At 32.5% G+C, this 16,800-nt stretch overlaps 4 protein-coding genes across 4 annotated transcripts; all 4 read left to right on the forward strand.

Annotated features, from left to right (window-relative positions):
* Nucleotides 1–2,025: 2,025 nt before the first annotated feature.
* On the forward strand, nt 2,026–2,718 carry MONOS_17222 (uncharacterized protein; the record flags this gene model as incomplete). The annotated part of the gene is made up of 2 exons (XM_067870121.1): nt 2,026–2,041; nt 2,282–2,718. 2 exons carry the CDS (start codon nt 2,026–2,028, stop codon nt 2,716–2,718), a joined length of 453 nt encoding a protein of 150 aa, XP_067732661.1.
* Nucleotides 2,719–9,585: 6,867 nt separating this feature from the next.
* On the forward strand, nt 9,586–10,221 carry MONOS_16051 (uncharacterized protein; the record flags this gene model as incomplete). The annotated part of the gene is made up of 2 exons (XM_067868960.1): nt 9,586–9,594; nt 9,742–10,221. The coding sequence occupies 2 exons, from the start codon at nt 9,586–9,588 to the stop codon at nt 10,219–10,221; spliced, it is 489 nt and encodes a 162-aa protein (XP_067732662.1).
* A 54-nt stretch (nt 10,222–10,275) lies between these two features.
* MONOS_16050 (uncharacterized protein) lies at nt 10,276–11,451 on the forward strand (the record flags this gene model as incomplete). Its single annotated transcript, XM_067868959.1, has 1 exon — nt 10,276–11,451. The coding sequence occupies one exon, from the start codon at nt 10,276–10,278 to the stop codon at nt 11,449–11,451; it is 1,176 nt and encodes a 391-aa protein (XP_067732663.1).
* Nucleotides 11,452–11,558: 107 nt separating this feature from the next.
* On the forward strand, nt 11,559–12,089 carry MONOS_16049 (uncharacterized protein; the record flags this gene model as incomplete). Its single annotated transcript, XM_067868957.1, has 1 exon — nt 11,559–12,089. The coding sequence occupies one exon, from the start codon at nt 11,559–11,561 to the stop codon at nt 12,087–12,089; it is 531 nt and encodes a 176-aa protein (XP_067732664.1).
* Between the last annotated feature and the right edge of the window lie 4,711 nt (nt 12,090–16,800).

Raw genomic sequence — 16,800 nt, forward strand, 5'->3', positions numbered from 1 at the left:
TCTTCTTCAATTATTTCTCCGTTTTGCCAACAAAACCCATCTGTCTCGTCTTCGTTTCCTTTTTGCTTCCTCAAAATAATTATTTAACAGCCAAAACCCAATTCTGCTTCCACTCAAATAACCTTCACAAATTCCATTCTTAAAAAAAAATTGAGGATGAGTAGGATGAAGAAGAAGATAATGAATTCGAACTCTTCAGTTAATTGTTGTTGCATATTTTCATGTTTGGGATGCAGGCTATTGGTGAAAAATTCTTGAATCCATCATAACAGTTTGCTTATCTGCAATATAAATAAATAGTGAAAGCAAATGATGAACGACAAAAAAAAATCAAGCCATCTGAAATATACAAAATGAGAATGTTTCAAATTAAAATTAACTGAAACATTCTTAAATTACCACGTTCCGAAATTTCACTTTGTTTTTTTAAAAGAATAACGGACAGTTATTCTACGAAAATCTATCTCTTCTTGCATGTGTCAATTTCAATAAATATTGAATTTGTTCTGATCCGAAAATACAATAAAAAACAAGCTGTTCAAATTAGCGATAAACATGATTCTATTGTTTGTATATTTTGTTTGTTCTACGAATTTTCACTTTTGAAGGCTGAACTTGGAAATATTTTTTTTTTAATTAATAATAATGGATTGAATTTTTTGATCTGTGGTGATTTTTCAAAAATTTTCACCCATATTCACGTCAGTGATTTTTTTTTTTAAAAGTTAAAATATTTCGTAAAAGCATAAAAAAATATTATATTATAATATATCTCATTTTTTTGTTCATTATTTGCACAAGAAAATCAATAATCGTCGTTAATATCGCTTATTTTAAAAAAAGTTTCTATGGGATACTGACGAATTGTCAAATAAGGAATTTTAGATCGTCAGTGACGGTCATGCCCGTCAGGACAAGTCAGCATTTCAATGTTGGACAAAAAATTGAAATAAATACTAATTGGTGAAAAAGTTGTATTTTGCTGTGATGAAGGTGAAATAGAATCGTGCGACGAAAAATTTTAACGCTTTTCTCAAGTATTTATGGAACAAATCAAAATTGAACGTATGCAATCAGAACGCACGTAGAAAACTTGACATCAAGGAAATACAACAATTCATCCAGAACGAAACAGGATCAGAAAATGGTTTATTTTTTTTATGATAAATTTTATAGAACTATTTTTAATATTAACAAGTTCACAAAGTTCACTAAAATGTCTAAAGCCAGTAGTCAGTTAACAAACTACTCGCTGTTTGTCTTCATCTCTTTGTTACACACACAAATATATTGAAGATCCTGCTTCAACAAATTCCTTTTCAATAAAATGTTATTTTCGTTTTTTTTCATTCATCTTTCTTTCCCGACAACGTTGAAAAGTATTTATCAATTTCTTCGATCGACTTGAAGCGCCTGCCTCCTTATCTTCATCACTTGAAAAATTGGGATCAATTTTTCAAAAACGCCAACTGGACATAACGACTGAAGAATTGTTCTTCAAAAACGAGTGATAAAAGAAATTGTATTGGATGAAACAAGAGTTCAACAAATGTTCTTGAGAATGAGGATTGCGAAATGGACGAGTTATTTATCACCGAGATAATTGAAAGATGTTCAGAAATACTCCGTAAGCATTTTCATCGAATGAAGATAATCGCTGGATACTTTTATCACTTAATAGAATATGTTATTTCTCTAATGGCGCAATGGAAGATTAGGGCCGAATCATTGTTGGAATGAGTGAAATATAATGTGAATAAAGATTCTTCATGAAAGTTTTGATTGTGAATTTGTTACTGATTAAAACTTTTTCTTATTGTTTTCATACGCACCACAAAATATTTCGTTTTTTTCAATATCTCACATCACATCCGAGGAATAAACTTTAGACATTTTGAAGCTCGTTGATTTTTATTGTTTTTTTTTAAAAATACTATGCAATTCATCTCTTAATATTATGAAAAAAAATTAACGTATTATATTTCGCTGTGTTTATTAACCTGTTAATCATAGAAACCTTGCGAAATGAAACAGTTATATGGTTTATTCGTTCATCTTCTTTTGAATCTTTTCTCCTTATTCTAATTCTATTCTTGTTTATTAATATCGTTTGCGTCATTCTTTTTCCCATCATCCTAACAGATTGTTCTTCTCCTTGATCCGCTTGAAATAGGTTTCGTTTGGGTTTTCCTTTCATGTCCAACAACACATTTCGATCTCGAAGTTTTCACTTTTCTCTCTATCTAATTCTTCGATTCTTCTTTGCTCATATCACATTCAGTGAATTTGGTGTCACTCACTGAAAATGTGTTGGCAGGGGCAGATGAGGAGAATGAGATGCACCCGCCATTGGTGGCAGTTTGTAGGTGTTGTGGAGCTGAGTCGATGTTGGTGATGGTGCAGTTGGCGAGGGAGAGGGAGAGGGCAGGGGAAGTGACTGAGGAGAGGACACAGCTGGTGGGGGAGGCAGTGGAGGTGATGTCTGTGAAGTTGGATGAGTTGAACGTAAGGGGGTTTGTGAGGGAGGTGAGGTGGAAGATGCTTTGGCTGTTGAGGGGGAGACTGGTGATTGCTGTGTGGTTGAGGGCGAGGGAGCCAGCAGTGAGGAAGAAGAGGGGTGTTTTTATAGTTATTGAGGTTGTTCCAGTGATGGTGGTTGTGTTGAGGTTGAGTGAAGGGGAGTTATCGGAGAGGTGGAAGAGGATGGGGGTGATTTGATTTGTGGAGTTGTGGGAGATGGAGAGGGCAGAGACTGTGAGGGAGCCCTGGGTCTGTTGGAAGAGGGCAGACGAGGCAGATGGATCTGGTGAAGAAGATGCAGATGAAAATGATGATGTTGATTATGATGACTGTGAATGTGAGTTTGGTGGTTGAGGAATGCCACTGGAGGCGATGGTGGTGGCATCTGTTCCATTTCCAGTGATTTTGGTGTTGACCGCACTGAAGGTGAGTGTTTGAGTGGGAACAAATACTGAGGTGAGAAGGGTGAGAGAGGCGTCTTGTGTATCTGTCATGCAAACAAGAGCATATTATATTGAGGCGCATGGATTAAGTTGTGTTATTCCACAAAGATTTGTATTTGTTCCATTATTTGATACGATTTTGAATGTTTAACTGAGGGAAAGCCATCTATTGTTCTCGGCATTATCAGCTCTTCCAGCATTCCAGACTCTTTTTGTTGTGGTTATTGAGCTGCATTGCTGGAAAGAAGATTGGGTTATATCACTTCCGTAAAAGAACACATCATTTCCCCTGCCATTTTTGGCAGTGTTGCCATCGAAGAAACAGAATAAGATTAATTGTGTTCCGCTCATCCAAGTGAAGGTGTTTGTGCAACACAACCCAGCGCCACCATGTATAGCAGAGGCAGTCAATTTATTGCGAACAAACTGACAATCATTGACTGAAAACTCAATTGGCTTTGCGGAGGGAGGATAATAAAACGTGACTGCTCCAGAAGAATCAAGCCCAGTGTTTGCAATGCACTTGCAATTTGTAAACAAGAATTGACTAGATGAAGTCATGTTATAGATCCAGAAATACCAACCAGTTCCAATTGTTCTTGTTATTGAACAATTTCCCACCATGTTATCAGAAAATGAATAAACGGAAGATGATTGTTGTTCATTTTTGCAAATTGCTCCTCCGTGAAATGAAGAACAGTTTGTGAAATTTGATTTTGCAATTTCAATTTATTTGCAAACAGTAACTATATAACGCTCCACCATGATTTGTATTTGAACAATTGAAAAGAAAGCAAGAAGTGATTGTGAGATTTGCATTTGTGTAATTTATTTTCGGAGCACCTCCGTATTCATTTCCACTGTTTGAATCATTCCACTCACACCATTCAAGGAGATAGCTGTTCAATTCAGAAAAAGCCAATCTTCCAAGTTTCGCTCTTTGAGATTCAGATCCGACATCCACCACGGCAGCATTAGAAGAAGATCGTATAAGGTGAAAGAAGTTGGTTGCACAAACGAGCAGAAAGAAAGAATGAAGTGGTGTGGAGGGAGAAATAGATACGGAGGAGAAGATGAAAAATACATTGAAAAAGATTATCTTTAAAAAAATTCAAAGAATATTCAAATTGAAGAAGCACTTAGCGTTAACAAAAAACCGTCTGCATTACAGAAATATATGAATGAATAATATCGTTGAAATATTTAAAAAAATCGATTGAAAAAAGAAAAATGAAAAGAATTTCAAAAGTTTCAAACTGTTGAAGCGATAAATAACATATATATGTATTATATAAAATAAATGCACAAGAGTAAATTCCACATTATTGCACAATCCATGCATAACAAATCTTATTGAAGAACAATTCATTCGAAATAAATAACTGAAATAAATTTATGGGATATGAGAAAAAATCAATTTTTGATAAATTCAAAAATTCAAAAGAACAAATAAAATTCAAAAAATTAATACTCACACAAAAATAATCATTCACTCCTCAAAAAAAAAAAAGAAAAATGAAAAAATAAAAATAAAATAAAACAAAAAAAAATATATAAAAATAACACTGGAAAATTACTGACGGACGTGAAAATTTTTTTTCGATACGTCAGACAGGTTTAGATGTGTTGACACATTAGCTTATTCATTCACACTTAAAGGAATTTTCCATTTTGAAAAAACAAACTTTGAAGATAACCTGAATAAATCAATGTCAAAACAAATATAGAAAATATTTCAATCTTCAAAAGAAGAACTTTTCTGTTTGAACACACTTCAAAAAAGGTTTTGAAAAAAGATTTATATATTGAGATTTTTCTTTGATAGTGATTTTGAAAAAATCAATTTTAACGATGAATTGAAATAAATTTCCGAAATCAAAGAACTTTCCAAAAAAAATAATGGAACATAGTTAATTTTCTATAAAAATCTGTAAAATTGCGAAATAATGAAAACTCAGAGAATACTCAAAAATTTGTTTGCACGATCGTAAAATATTTCCGTCATTCACATAAATGAACAGCACGTAACATTGTTTGTTGTTTTTGTCAAGTGTTCATATCAATTCGATTCAAACCCACAGAGCAATTCAAGAACAAAAATAGTTTCTGATGTTGAAAATCTTCAACACAATCATCAACGAACTTCTTTGCATCGCACTCAAAGTTTTTAGTAGCTTTTGTTTTTCCAATATGACAATACAGCGTACACTTCGTCTTTGAAATGGAAACTTCAATTAATTGAAGTTGTGGAAAGTTGAATAAAAAAGCAATCAAAAAAAATTATCAAAAAGAAAAAGAAATGAAAACGGAAGGGATTATAATAATGGATTGAATTAACTTGTTTGAAGGAAATTTTTCACATGAAATTTTCCATAGTGAAAAAAAAGGAGAAATATATTCAGATTATGGAATTGATAACCTTAATCGCTTCATTTTTTCTTTGTGAACAAAAATAATTTTTTAACAATTTATCACATAGATAAATGCAGTTTTCTATTTTGTCTCCTTCAAGAAAAAGCGAGAAGTATTCCGCTGTTTGGTAATACATGGAAAAAATTTCATCCAACCAAGTGTCTGAGCTGCTGGAGTTCATGCTGTTGCACACAAACAAGGGGAAAGCAATTTCAGCAAGAATTCAGAAAATGTTTAATGGTTTGTTATAATTTATTATTACTTGTTATAATCAATCATCATACAATTCACAAAATTTCATCAGATACAAACAATTCCATTTTAATAATAATTGCCAGCATATATAACAACGAACAAAACATCCACACAAAAGTTGCATTATTAAAGAGTGTCTGTCATAAACACTCTCTTTCGCATTTACGACAGGTTGGGTTCAGCTATTCGGCCGGCAACTACAACCACACAAAACAGAACAGCAGCAATCTCTCCTTTGAAATTGGATCTCCACAAAAACCTCCTATTCCACCTTCAAAGAAAAGTTTCTTTTTATTTTTTTCAAAATATTTTTCATTTCTTTTTTTTTTTGATTAAAAATAAATGTTAAGAATTATCAAGTGAAGATGAAGCGGTTTTTCAGAAATATTTATTGGAAAATTCGACTGAATCGTCTGAAAATATCTGTCGAATTTCTTTTTCGAAAAAAAGTCTGCTTTTTTTATCTCTTTTTTTGGTACAATTACAAAATTGATAAAATAAAACATCTTCTCTTTTATCTTAAAACAGAGACAGATCATTCTATTTCCTTTGATGATGATTTTTCGATCATTAACTGTGATTCATTTATGGAGGAAGATTTCGATCCTTTGAAAATCTATTTCATTCCCGAAGAAAATTCGAGTTATGAACTTTCAGAGAGTCATATTTACCCCTTTACGAATGAAAATGACAATAATATGGAAGTTGAGAACGAAGGGGCTCATTCATCATTGCAGAGTGGAGTTGGAGAACTTTTTGAACAAACACCAATTATTTGTTTGCCTGATGATGTTGAACGTTGTCATGACAGCAATAAAGATATATTATATCTGAGAAATGAAGATATTCGAATGGATACTGACTACTGTCATTCTTCAAGCAACCAATTTGACAATCAGATAGATAATACCATTATTGAATCAGCTTCAAATTTTGATGACCATCATGTGAATCAAAATGATAACAATAATCAATTATCAGATGTTCTTAACAATTTATCACTGCACAATTATGGAAACACATGTTGCCTTGCCTCTATCATTCAAATATTTAGAGTTATTGTGACTCATTGTGGAAAGATTCAAAAAAGAAAAGGAAAACTGTCTTCGTTTCATTCAAAATTGTGATCAATTGTGTATTGCTCATCGAAAAGTTCCTCATCAACAAATTCATTTGACAATTGTTCGTGGACGGAGCCTTTTGCCAGAAATTAAGAAAAAAGGCACAGGCTTGAGCTGAGGGTTCAACAAGAATTTTATCTCACATTTGCAAATATGTTCAGTGATTTAATCTGTGTGCTGCCAGAATAAAACAACTTAATAAATTTGAACATAACATTCCCAAGAATTTGCTGTTGTTGTGGTTCCAAAACAATTGGAGCTTTGGAATCAACACCGATTATTAGGCTAAATGGAAGCAACGTCGTTCAATCATTCAATGAATCATTCACTATTGGATATTCTAATTCAAACAACAAGGAAGCATTTTGCTCAAATTGCAAACAAACAACAAATCATTTTTCAAATTTACAAATTCTTTCTTTTCCCAAATTTTTTGCAATTTCTCTGGAAAAAGAAACAGGAATTCATAGAGTGAATTTTTGTGTTGACGAAAATATTAGCTTTGAAAAAGAAAATGGAGAAATCAACTCCTCAAAAAAGCATGTTGAAGGAGCTCACAATTATTCACTTATCGCATTGCTTTTTCACACTGAGAAAAATGAAAATGGGCATTTCTTTTGCTTTTGCAAACATCACAAATTGTTCAGTTATTCATCTTCAAATCAAAGTTTTGGTTGGATTTATTGCAACGATTCATACGTTTCACACGTTCGCAACAACATTCAAACAATCATTGATGAACAAGCAAGTTGTGGAAACGTACCAATTCTTTCTGTCTATGCTCAAGTGAACAATAATGAGCGGGACTCTGTTGAAATTCCATTTTTCCCAACACTGACGAACGATACTTTTATTTCTCGTCAACAGAATTCATCTGAGAAAACTTTTTCAACAACATCAAATGTTTTCACTTCACAAGTGCTTCCCACTTCTTCGTTTCAACAGTATAATCAACAAAGAACATCTGTTGAATTTATAACCAACATTCCAAACACTTCAAACTTCACTTTACAGTATTTCAATACAAACACTTCATCAAATTCATTCATTGAATCAGAGAAAAACTCCATTTCACGTCATTCAAGATCAGCAGATGATATAACACAATCATTTTCCAACTCATTATCTGTATCAAAAAATGAAAAACAACACGCAAAATCTATCATTTCCAACTCCTTTCGTAAATCATCTAATCAAACAACTCAAAGAAACATGCATCCAACTTCTCATTGTCATCAATATTAAGAATTTTGTTTTTCTCATCCGTTGAAATCTTGTGATCAAGCAAGTTCGAAGCGAGATACAACTGTGCACAAGCAACCAACCAGACTTATAACCATGCCAAAAACTAAGCTGTTTGAAAAACTTAAAGAGTTGAACATAAAAATGTCTCTCAGCACATTCCACAAAAAAACGACTCACTTAAAGCGTCCCAAAAGGAGTTCTGATCTCTGTGATCTTTGTCAGAGATATGAATCGCTTCAAAAGAGGAAGGAGTATCTAACCGCACAAGGCGAGCAACTTGATGCAAATGAAAATGTCATTATGTCATTAATTGAGAATCATAAGAAAATTGCGTCCAATTAACAATCTCACTTTCGTCTTTTGAAAAACAACATATCGAAAGATGAAGCGTGCTTTTGCTCGACTTTAAAGAAAACTGGAATGTGCCCATTAAGCAAAACAGTATCAGCAAGGACTTCTTCAACAAACAGGAGGTGTTTCATCTGTGCATAATTGTCTATCTGAGAAATAAAGAAAATAAGATAGAAAAGCATATTTTCAATTTTTTGTCAAACGTGATGAAACACGATTATCGTTTTGTTATCGAATATCTCGATAACGTGTTGAGATTGAGTTTTCTGCAACAAAGAAAGACTTTTCATTTTATGTGTGACACTGGGACACACTTTCTAAATTCTTATCTTCTCCATTATCTCTTTTCTGATTCTTCTCGCTTTGCACGTGGAAAGCATTGCACACTTTCATTCTTTTGCGAGTTACACGGAAAGTGTGAATGCGACGGAGAATTCGGTTATTTGACAAGGTACATCAACGACAACATTGACGGTGAAACAGAGTTGAATAACATTGATGACTTGATTGAGTTTTTTCAGAAATATTCTCAAAATGGAATGTCTCAAGTTTCAAATTTAAATGAATCATCTAATTCCATAAGAAGATACTTTTTAAAGTTTGTTTTCTTTTCTTGGAAATTTATTTTGTTCATTTTTTTATTTTCAATTTCAGATACATTCCAAGCAATATCATACTGTGGAAGAAAATGGAAGTTCTGTCTTTGAAAACGTATTTGTTTTACGAAAAACGAGGGAAGGAAATTTTTCGCTCTGTCTTTTCACCGAAAAACTCTGAAGGCGAATCAAGAATAGCATATAAGGAGTCGCAATCAAGAGACGAAAGGAAAAGAAAAAACAATAAATGTTTCAAGTCAAATCCTTCAAAGAACATAATTGGAAATGAAACACAAAATATACTATATCATCTGTTATAAATAATTGTTCAAATTGTTGTGATAATAGTTTATCTTCAATCTTTGAACCCAATATTTGATTTTTCACTGTTTTGATGAATCAAACTTTTGTTTAAAAAACAAAAAATATTTTTCCAACAGGAATGTTTATTGCTCAAGCTCTAATCATTTTGTTTTTGACATAATTTTTTGGGTACTGCTTTTTTGCATTGATGCAAGGAAGTGGCTAGGCTGATTCCATCCTGGGATTGTGCTGTGACCGGTCCAGCACAATCCCTTGCAGGCTTTGGAGCTAGAATCAGCCTCCCAGGATAAACTTCATATTGGTTTCATTTTTTATTTCATGACAAAAGTTAGATTCATCAGTCTTTTTTTTGTGAATGTCGACATTCACAAAATTTTGAGAGTTCCCATTCATTTGTATTTTTTTTTCTCATTTTTGATTTCAGCGAATATCAAACTTATTTCTTCTTATTGTCCTGTTTTTGAAAACTTCAAGTCATGCACAACCAGGCTGTTGAACAAAGAACGAAAAAGAGGAAACAATAATCAACAGCAGAATGTGAAGCCTTCACTTCCATGGACAACAATTGGGCTTGGGCTGAAGCATCTTCCAAACGATTTCTTCAGTCAGATGTTTGTTTATGAGGAATCTGTGATTGATGAGGAAATTGGATTGGACACACTCACGCTGAGTGGGATGCATGAAGAACAGAGTCGAGTGGTTGTGAAAGAGAGGATGAGTTTCAGAAAAGAAATGATTGTGGAGACAAGTGGCCAGGTGTATGTGAGATGGATTCAATTTGTGTTTGAAGAAGTGGAATCAACATCAACTCCACTTCCAACAACGCATTCTTCATTCATGAAGATATTTTCTGGAAAGAAATCGATCAGCGCGTGTTCGTTTGAGGGAGCGTGCTCAGCTGAGAAGGAAATGGCGGAAGTGCCATTCAGTCTGATATTTGTGGAAAGGGGGTAATGCTCAATGGGGAATGTGAGTGTTTTGTGGGTTTCATTTTAGAGTGAAACAGCCATGGTTATGGAAGAAGATACTGAAGTGAGTGGATTGACACTCAGAAATAGAGATGGAAGAAAAGATTGTTTGAAGATCAATGGATGTGGGAATGTGAAGATGGAAAAAGTGGAATCAGAAAACGTGAAGATGAATAATGGATGGTTTATGAATATTTGTGGAAAAAGACAAGGTTCAAATAACAGAGAAGAAAGTGAGCTTTTGTTTTCCATTTTATCATCTTCGTTTGACAACATCACATGTGAAGATGAGAGCGCAGGTGTGATTGACGTTGAAAAAATGATCGGAAATGTGGAGTTTTCGAACTGTTCATTTCGTGGATGTTCATCGGGAAGAAAGAATGGGAAGATGATATCGCTTATGAGGAGCAAAAATATGCAGATGAAGCAGTGCTTGTTTGATGGAAAGGAAGAAAGAAAAAAGGAATTGAATGGGGAAGTGGATGTGTGCAAATGGAATGGATCGGTTGTTGATGTGAAGGAGAGCACAGCAGAGATAAAGGATACGAGTTTTTTGTGTAACTTTGATGGATGTTTTTCTATTTGGGGAGGAAATGCAGAGATTGAAGCAGGGAATATCTCCTTCAATAATCCATCGATTGAAGGATATCCATCATTGAGAAGGAATATCATCTGTTCAGATTCAGGGATATTAAATGTGATGAGTTTGAAAGGAGGAGATGGGGCGCTGCCCAACACCTCGATGTGCATTCTGAATGAGGGATGTGCATTTGAAGGGATTGCTTCAGAAAGGGATTCGTCATTCTTCATTCCCGTTCTGGAGAGTGTGGAAGCAAGAGAAGAGACAGATAAAATGAAGCTGACATTCAAAGGGATGCTTCTTGTTCCGTGCAATCTATCATTCTCAGTTGTGAAGAGGAAGGGAGAAGAGAAAGAGATTGAACATTATGCTTTTGATTCAAATGGATTCTTGTCAGAAAGAGAAGCAGAAGGAAGTGCAACAAAAGATCTCCTCAGTGGCTGTGGAGACGAAATAGAAATGAGTGAGCATATTTTGTTTGGGAATGCAGAATCTCCTTCCTCAACAAATCCATTCATTCTGAAGTATGCAAGTGAAACAAAGGGTAATGGAGATGGAAGCATTGTTGAAAGAGAAAAAGGATCAAACTCTTCGTTAGTGTTAATTGTTTGCACGCAATTGTTGAACCACTTTTGATTGTATTTTTAATATTTAACGTTTGAATGAGAAAGTGAAAGTGAAGAACTAAAGAGCTGGAGGTGATTGTGGAAGACATAGCGAAGAAGGATCCGAAAGTGTTTGAAATGTTGAAGATGGAAATGTCTCCCGAGGAGCAGTGGAGGAGAGCAGAAAGGGGGGCAGAGAAGAAGAATGAAGAGAGGATAAAGAAAAGGGTTCATGCAAAAAGCTTGGGACATCCGGAGTCATCAGAACATTTGCTGAGTGACGGTTATTCAACTGAATACATTTTGGGAAAAGATTCAGACAAGATTCCTGATTGGGCATTGGAAAAGGTTGAAGAAGAAGAAATAAGAAAACAGACTCCATCACCATCAATTTCTTCGACATGTTCAACTGATTCAGATTCAACTTTTGTTCGAACAGAGAACATGTGTCCAACCACATCATCCATGTCGAATCTGGTGGATGCAATGGCCTGTTCATCTCCTCATGAGAAGCTGTTTGTTGACTTGAGGGATTCTTTGTTCATGCTGCTGCATGGGAGGAATAAAACAAAGGAGATGGAGATTGATGCTTTTCAGAAGATATTGCTGACAACTGTTAAAATCTTCCTTTTTAAAAATAATCCGATACTTCTCTTTTCGAAATGTTGACGTTCTTCAATATGTGTTGAAAAAAATATATGACTTGGGATAATTTTAATTAAGAAAACAATCAAATAAAACGATGAATATTCTGTATCACCATATGATTTTTTTGTGCGTATTTTTTAAAAAACAATAATTATAAAGATAAATGCTTTTTTGTATCTGCCTTCGATGAAAGATAATACCGACAAATGATCATTTTCTCTCTTCTAAATTTAATTAATAAAGAAGAAAAACTTAAACATCATTTGAAACAGACTCAAGCATTATCATCTTTTACGAAACTTCATTTTCATCAAATACAAATCATGTGATTAATATTTAAATAGCTTTAACGATTGCATTATATCTCTCAATTTCAGCTTTTTCTTTCAGTTGATTTCATCAAATTTTACTCAAATATTTTTGACACACAAATAGATGAAAAGGAATAGATAATGAGAAGAATTAAATTGTGAATCTTCAGAAATCTCAATAAAATATTACTTTTCAAATTATTGGTATATGATATCACAAAATTAAAAACAGTTTTGGTTTCTGGTGATAATAATAATAAAACAAATGAATTGATGATATGGAACATGAGGCAATACATATAATTTCTTGAAATCAGTCATATTATGAAGTTTGAAATGAGCTTCCGAATAGTTGAAATAAACGTTTGAATGATGGAAAAAAGCAAAATTTTAAACAACGTTAAATCTGTTCTCTCGTTTTTGACACAATAAAAAATCCTATTTGTGAAAAAAAGCCAATCAAAATAAAAAATTTTATATTTATTATGAAAAAAGAAATAAAGAATAATAAGTTCACACTTGCAAAATTGGATATTTTATGAAAGTATTGCATGAGAAATTTCAGCACATATTTCAAGAGATATCAAAAAAAAAAAATACAAATTCTGTTTCTTCCATTTCCCAAACTTCGTTATGGTTAAAATGATCCATGTGAGAAAGAAATTTGGACTAACTTTTAATGAGTGATTTCAAAGAAAAGAAATAAATGTTTATATTATAAATAGATAATTTTTGTATGTTTGAGATTGTTTTATTGAAAATGGTTTCAAAGAAAAATACCCCCGAAAAAATTTATGATTTCAAAAATAATCACCCTTATGCATTTTGAATTTTCTGAATTTTTATCACTCTAGTTATTTTATATTATTCTTGTGATTTTCAAAAAATGAAAGCATATAAGAAAATCCAAAATTCAATTCCAGATATGCTTTATTAATTCCAATAAACCTCTTGAAGTTAAATATTTTTCATTATGTTGACATTTCAACAACAACGAGGCATAGGTGTATTAAAGGCACATTCCCAATATTTGGTTATTCTTTAAGACATAGTGATAAATAAAAAGAAGATTTAATAATAAAACATTTGTATGGACTAGAATTTTGAAATTCTTTTTGATTCTTGAGAAAAATCTATTCTTTTAAATCACCCATAAATCTGAGTATTATTTCAAATTTTTGATTAAAACAGATAATTTTAAAATAATAAACAGCTGAGAGGTCGTTAATTATTACACACTCTTATTAAATTAATTAATTTTTGAGAAATAAAACATTTCATAAAATAAATTTTAAAATTTAAATATTTTGATCAATCCCACAATTATATTTTTTATATCCAAAAAATTAGAATTTGTTCTCTTTCACCATGCTTTGAACCATCGCTAACGATTCATAGTAATATATATTTGAATCTTTGTATTTGTTTTATTTTCGCATTTGTTCTTTGAAAGAGCAAATAAATTTTGAAGAACGAAGATGATGTGAATTTTGATGTTTTTCATTCTTTGCTTTATATATTAACTGCATAACTTCATTTTCTTTCCAAAGAAAAGCATTTGGTGAACATCAGGAAACGTTATTTTTAACTTTCTTTTCACTTGAAAAAATATTTGACAAAATAAAGAAAAAGATGTGGTTTTTTGAAGTCGAGACAAAATTAAAAGGAAAAAGCAAAAACAGAAAGAAGAAAAAATGAACGTGTGATTGTCTGTATAATGATAAACTACGCATTGACTTTGCAAGTGTAACAGTATTTTATCATTGAATCTGAATCAGTGTGTGAAAAACACGTATAGTGTATTGGATAACAAAGGATAGACGTGATTTGAATTTTGCACTTTTGAAAAAGAGAATCAATACAAACACATCTTGAACAGGAAATGATATTTTTTGAACGCCACAACATGATCACCACTGATAAATGAAAGTCAATTTAAGTTTGATCTTTGAGAGTGTTTAAATTCATAAATAAAAATAAATTTTGGAATTGAAGCAAACCAACAAGCAAATGATTCATCTCTTATTGAGTTATTGAAAATAAATCTGAGCAAAGCAATTATTGGAATTGAATGATTATGTCGAATAACAAACAGTGTGAAACAAGCACTTTTTCGCAATGATTCAACATTTATCTTTGCTTGCTCTGCTGTATCTTCATCAGCCCAGAAATAATTGTTCATTTTTCAAACACATTACAGTTTCTCGCTTTTCATCCATTTCTCACAAGAATATTCTGATCAATTTGTTTTCTTTCTTCCTTCAGATGCATATCGCCTTGCTTAACTGTATTCATTCTTTCTTCCTTTGATGAACCCAAAATAATGAATCCTATCTCCCTTTGATGCACACATCTCATTTCAATTGATCATCTTTCGAAACAGAAGAATAACTGTGAACTTCCTTTCAGATATTCTATTGAACCATTTTCCTCACCTTAACCTTGCCCTTCTTATCTTCCTCCTTAAGTTTCATCAAAAACCGTTTTCACATTGCTGTTTCATTCAAATCCTCGCAATCAGCATGCCCATTTTCCACTTTCTCAATCCTGTTTCACTTGTATAAGCACCACCTTTCACTGAAGCAATCCATTCCTCTCCACAACAACACAAGGTTGCATTCTTCCTCCTTTCACTAAACTTCCCTTGACCTCAATCCCTTCATAGGTGCTGTTCACAGCAACTCCTCAACCCATTTCTATTTTGTCTCAAACCTTTATTTATCACTCATTTAAATAAACAAAGCATTCTCCATGTCAATAACCTCTATTTCATTGACTTTCATATCCTCAATCCAAACGAACCCCAACATCACTCTTGAGCTCTCCACCCTTTCTATTCATCTCATAAGCCAAATTCCATCTAACTGAAACACTCTTTGCCTGCATCTCTTTTCCTTTCTCATTCAAAATTCATTCATTATCCAGATAAGATTTTCTTCATTTTTCGATGAATTCTCCTTCAAAATATCTGTCAATAATCATCATTAAAAAAAGCACTCACTTTCACAAACTGTTTCATCTCTGACGGACTTGGCTGAACTCCAACAAACTCGTTCGTCAGAAGCCTTGCCCCTCCTTTGCATCAACTGCAAATGCTTTCTATCCTTCTGATGAGATTAATATCTCAAATGAGCTATATGGAATCAGAAACATGAACAAATCCTTGTTTGAATGATGACTATCATTTCCAACAAACAGAGTTTTTTCATTTATCATGGGAAAGTTATTGAAGTGGAATGAATCATTTGTCACGGTCTTGTTCAGATCAGATGCAAAAATGAACGCATTCTTTCCAATGGCTGCATTGTTATTCTTAAAAGTTACTTCAGCATCAAAAACAAATGGCTTCTCATTCAAACAATTTTGGAAATCCAAATACAGAAATCCTCCTTTTCTATTTCTTGATTAAAGCGAACAAGATGACGCATTTGTTGATTAAATGATCAATTCTTCATTCCCTTGCAATATCACTTTTGCAACACCTCCTTCTTCATCGCTTCCAGTGTTCGTAATGCGTGAAAAGTTGTTATTTTCAAATAAAACAGAAGAAGTTATCACCAATAGAGATTTGACAATTGAATGTTCAGTTAAACTGCACCCTTTCAATGAACAACTTCCACTGGTTGTTGAGATCAATGAGAAAAGAAAAATATCTGTTGATGATAGAATTTCAAAGAAACAGAAAAAGAACCGAAGATAATTACTCGATGAGATAAATGAATTCATTTTAATCTCAAATTGATTTGCATCCTGCAAATTCAAAGAAAACAAATTGTGCGGCTTTGTTAATAAGAACAAAATAATTCATGATTCACTTTTGTTCTCTCAAAAAGATAAACATTCTTGTGCTTTTGGAAGTTTTTAACACATTTTTTCAAATCAAATTGAATTCTTCAACAAATATAGATAATCATCTTTTCCATTTTCTGCGCTATTGCTGCGTTAAAAAATGATTTGTCTTCAGCAATCACCTTGAACAAAAATAAAATATATGAAATTCTATTTGTGAAATCTGAATATATGATTTTATATTGTCAATCATCAAAAAAATATATTCAAACGAATTAACAATACTATTTTTTATAATAATTGCTATTGTTTTAAGAACATTATTCTATATCTGCACAAAAACATTAATTTGAAATTATTATCAAAAATCATTGAAAATTGAATGATGTATTGATGAATATACATCACACACTTAAAAACGATATTTATATGGGTGATTATTATAGAAATAATAACTTTTTTTGGAGTGTCCATCATTTTGAAAATTCATTGTCATTTGCTATTCAAATCTCATTCAAAATTATTTGTATTTATCTTTCGTTTCAATAACAAAAGTTTGTCATGATAGAATTATTGATGCATCATGAAATAGATTTATCACGTTTCGGAATTCATTCATGGATATTTATAAC

This window comes from Monocercomonoides exilis (assembly GCF_001643675.1).
Source record: "Monocercomonoides exilis strain PA203 chromosome Unknown scaffold9-1957334, whole genome shotgun sequence".
Classification (NCBI taxonomy): Eukaryota; Preaxostyla; order Oxymonadida; family Polymastigidae; genus Monocercomonoides; species Monocercomonoides exilis.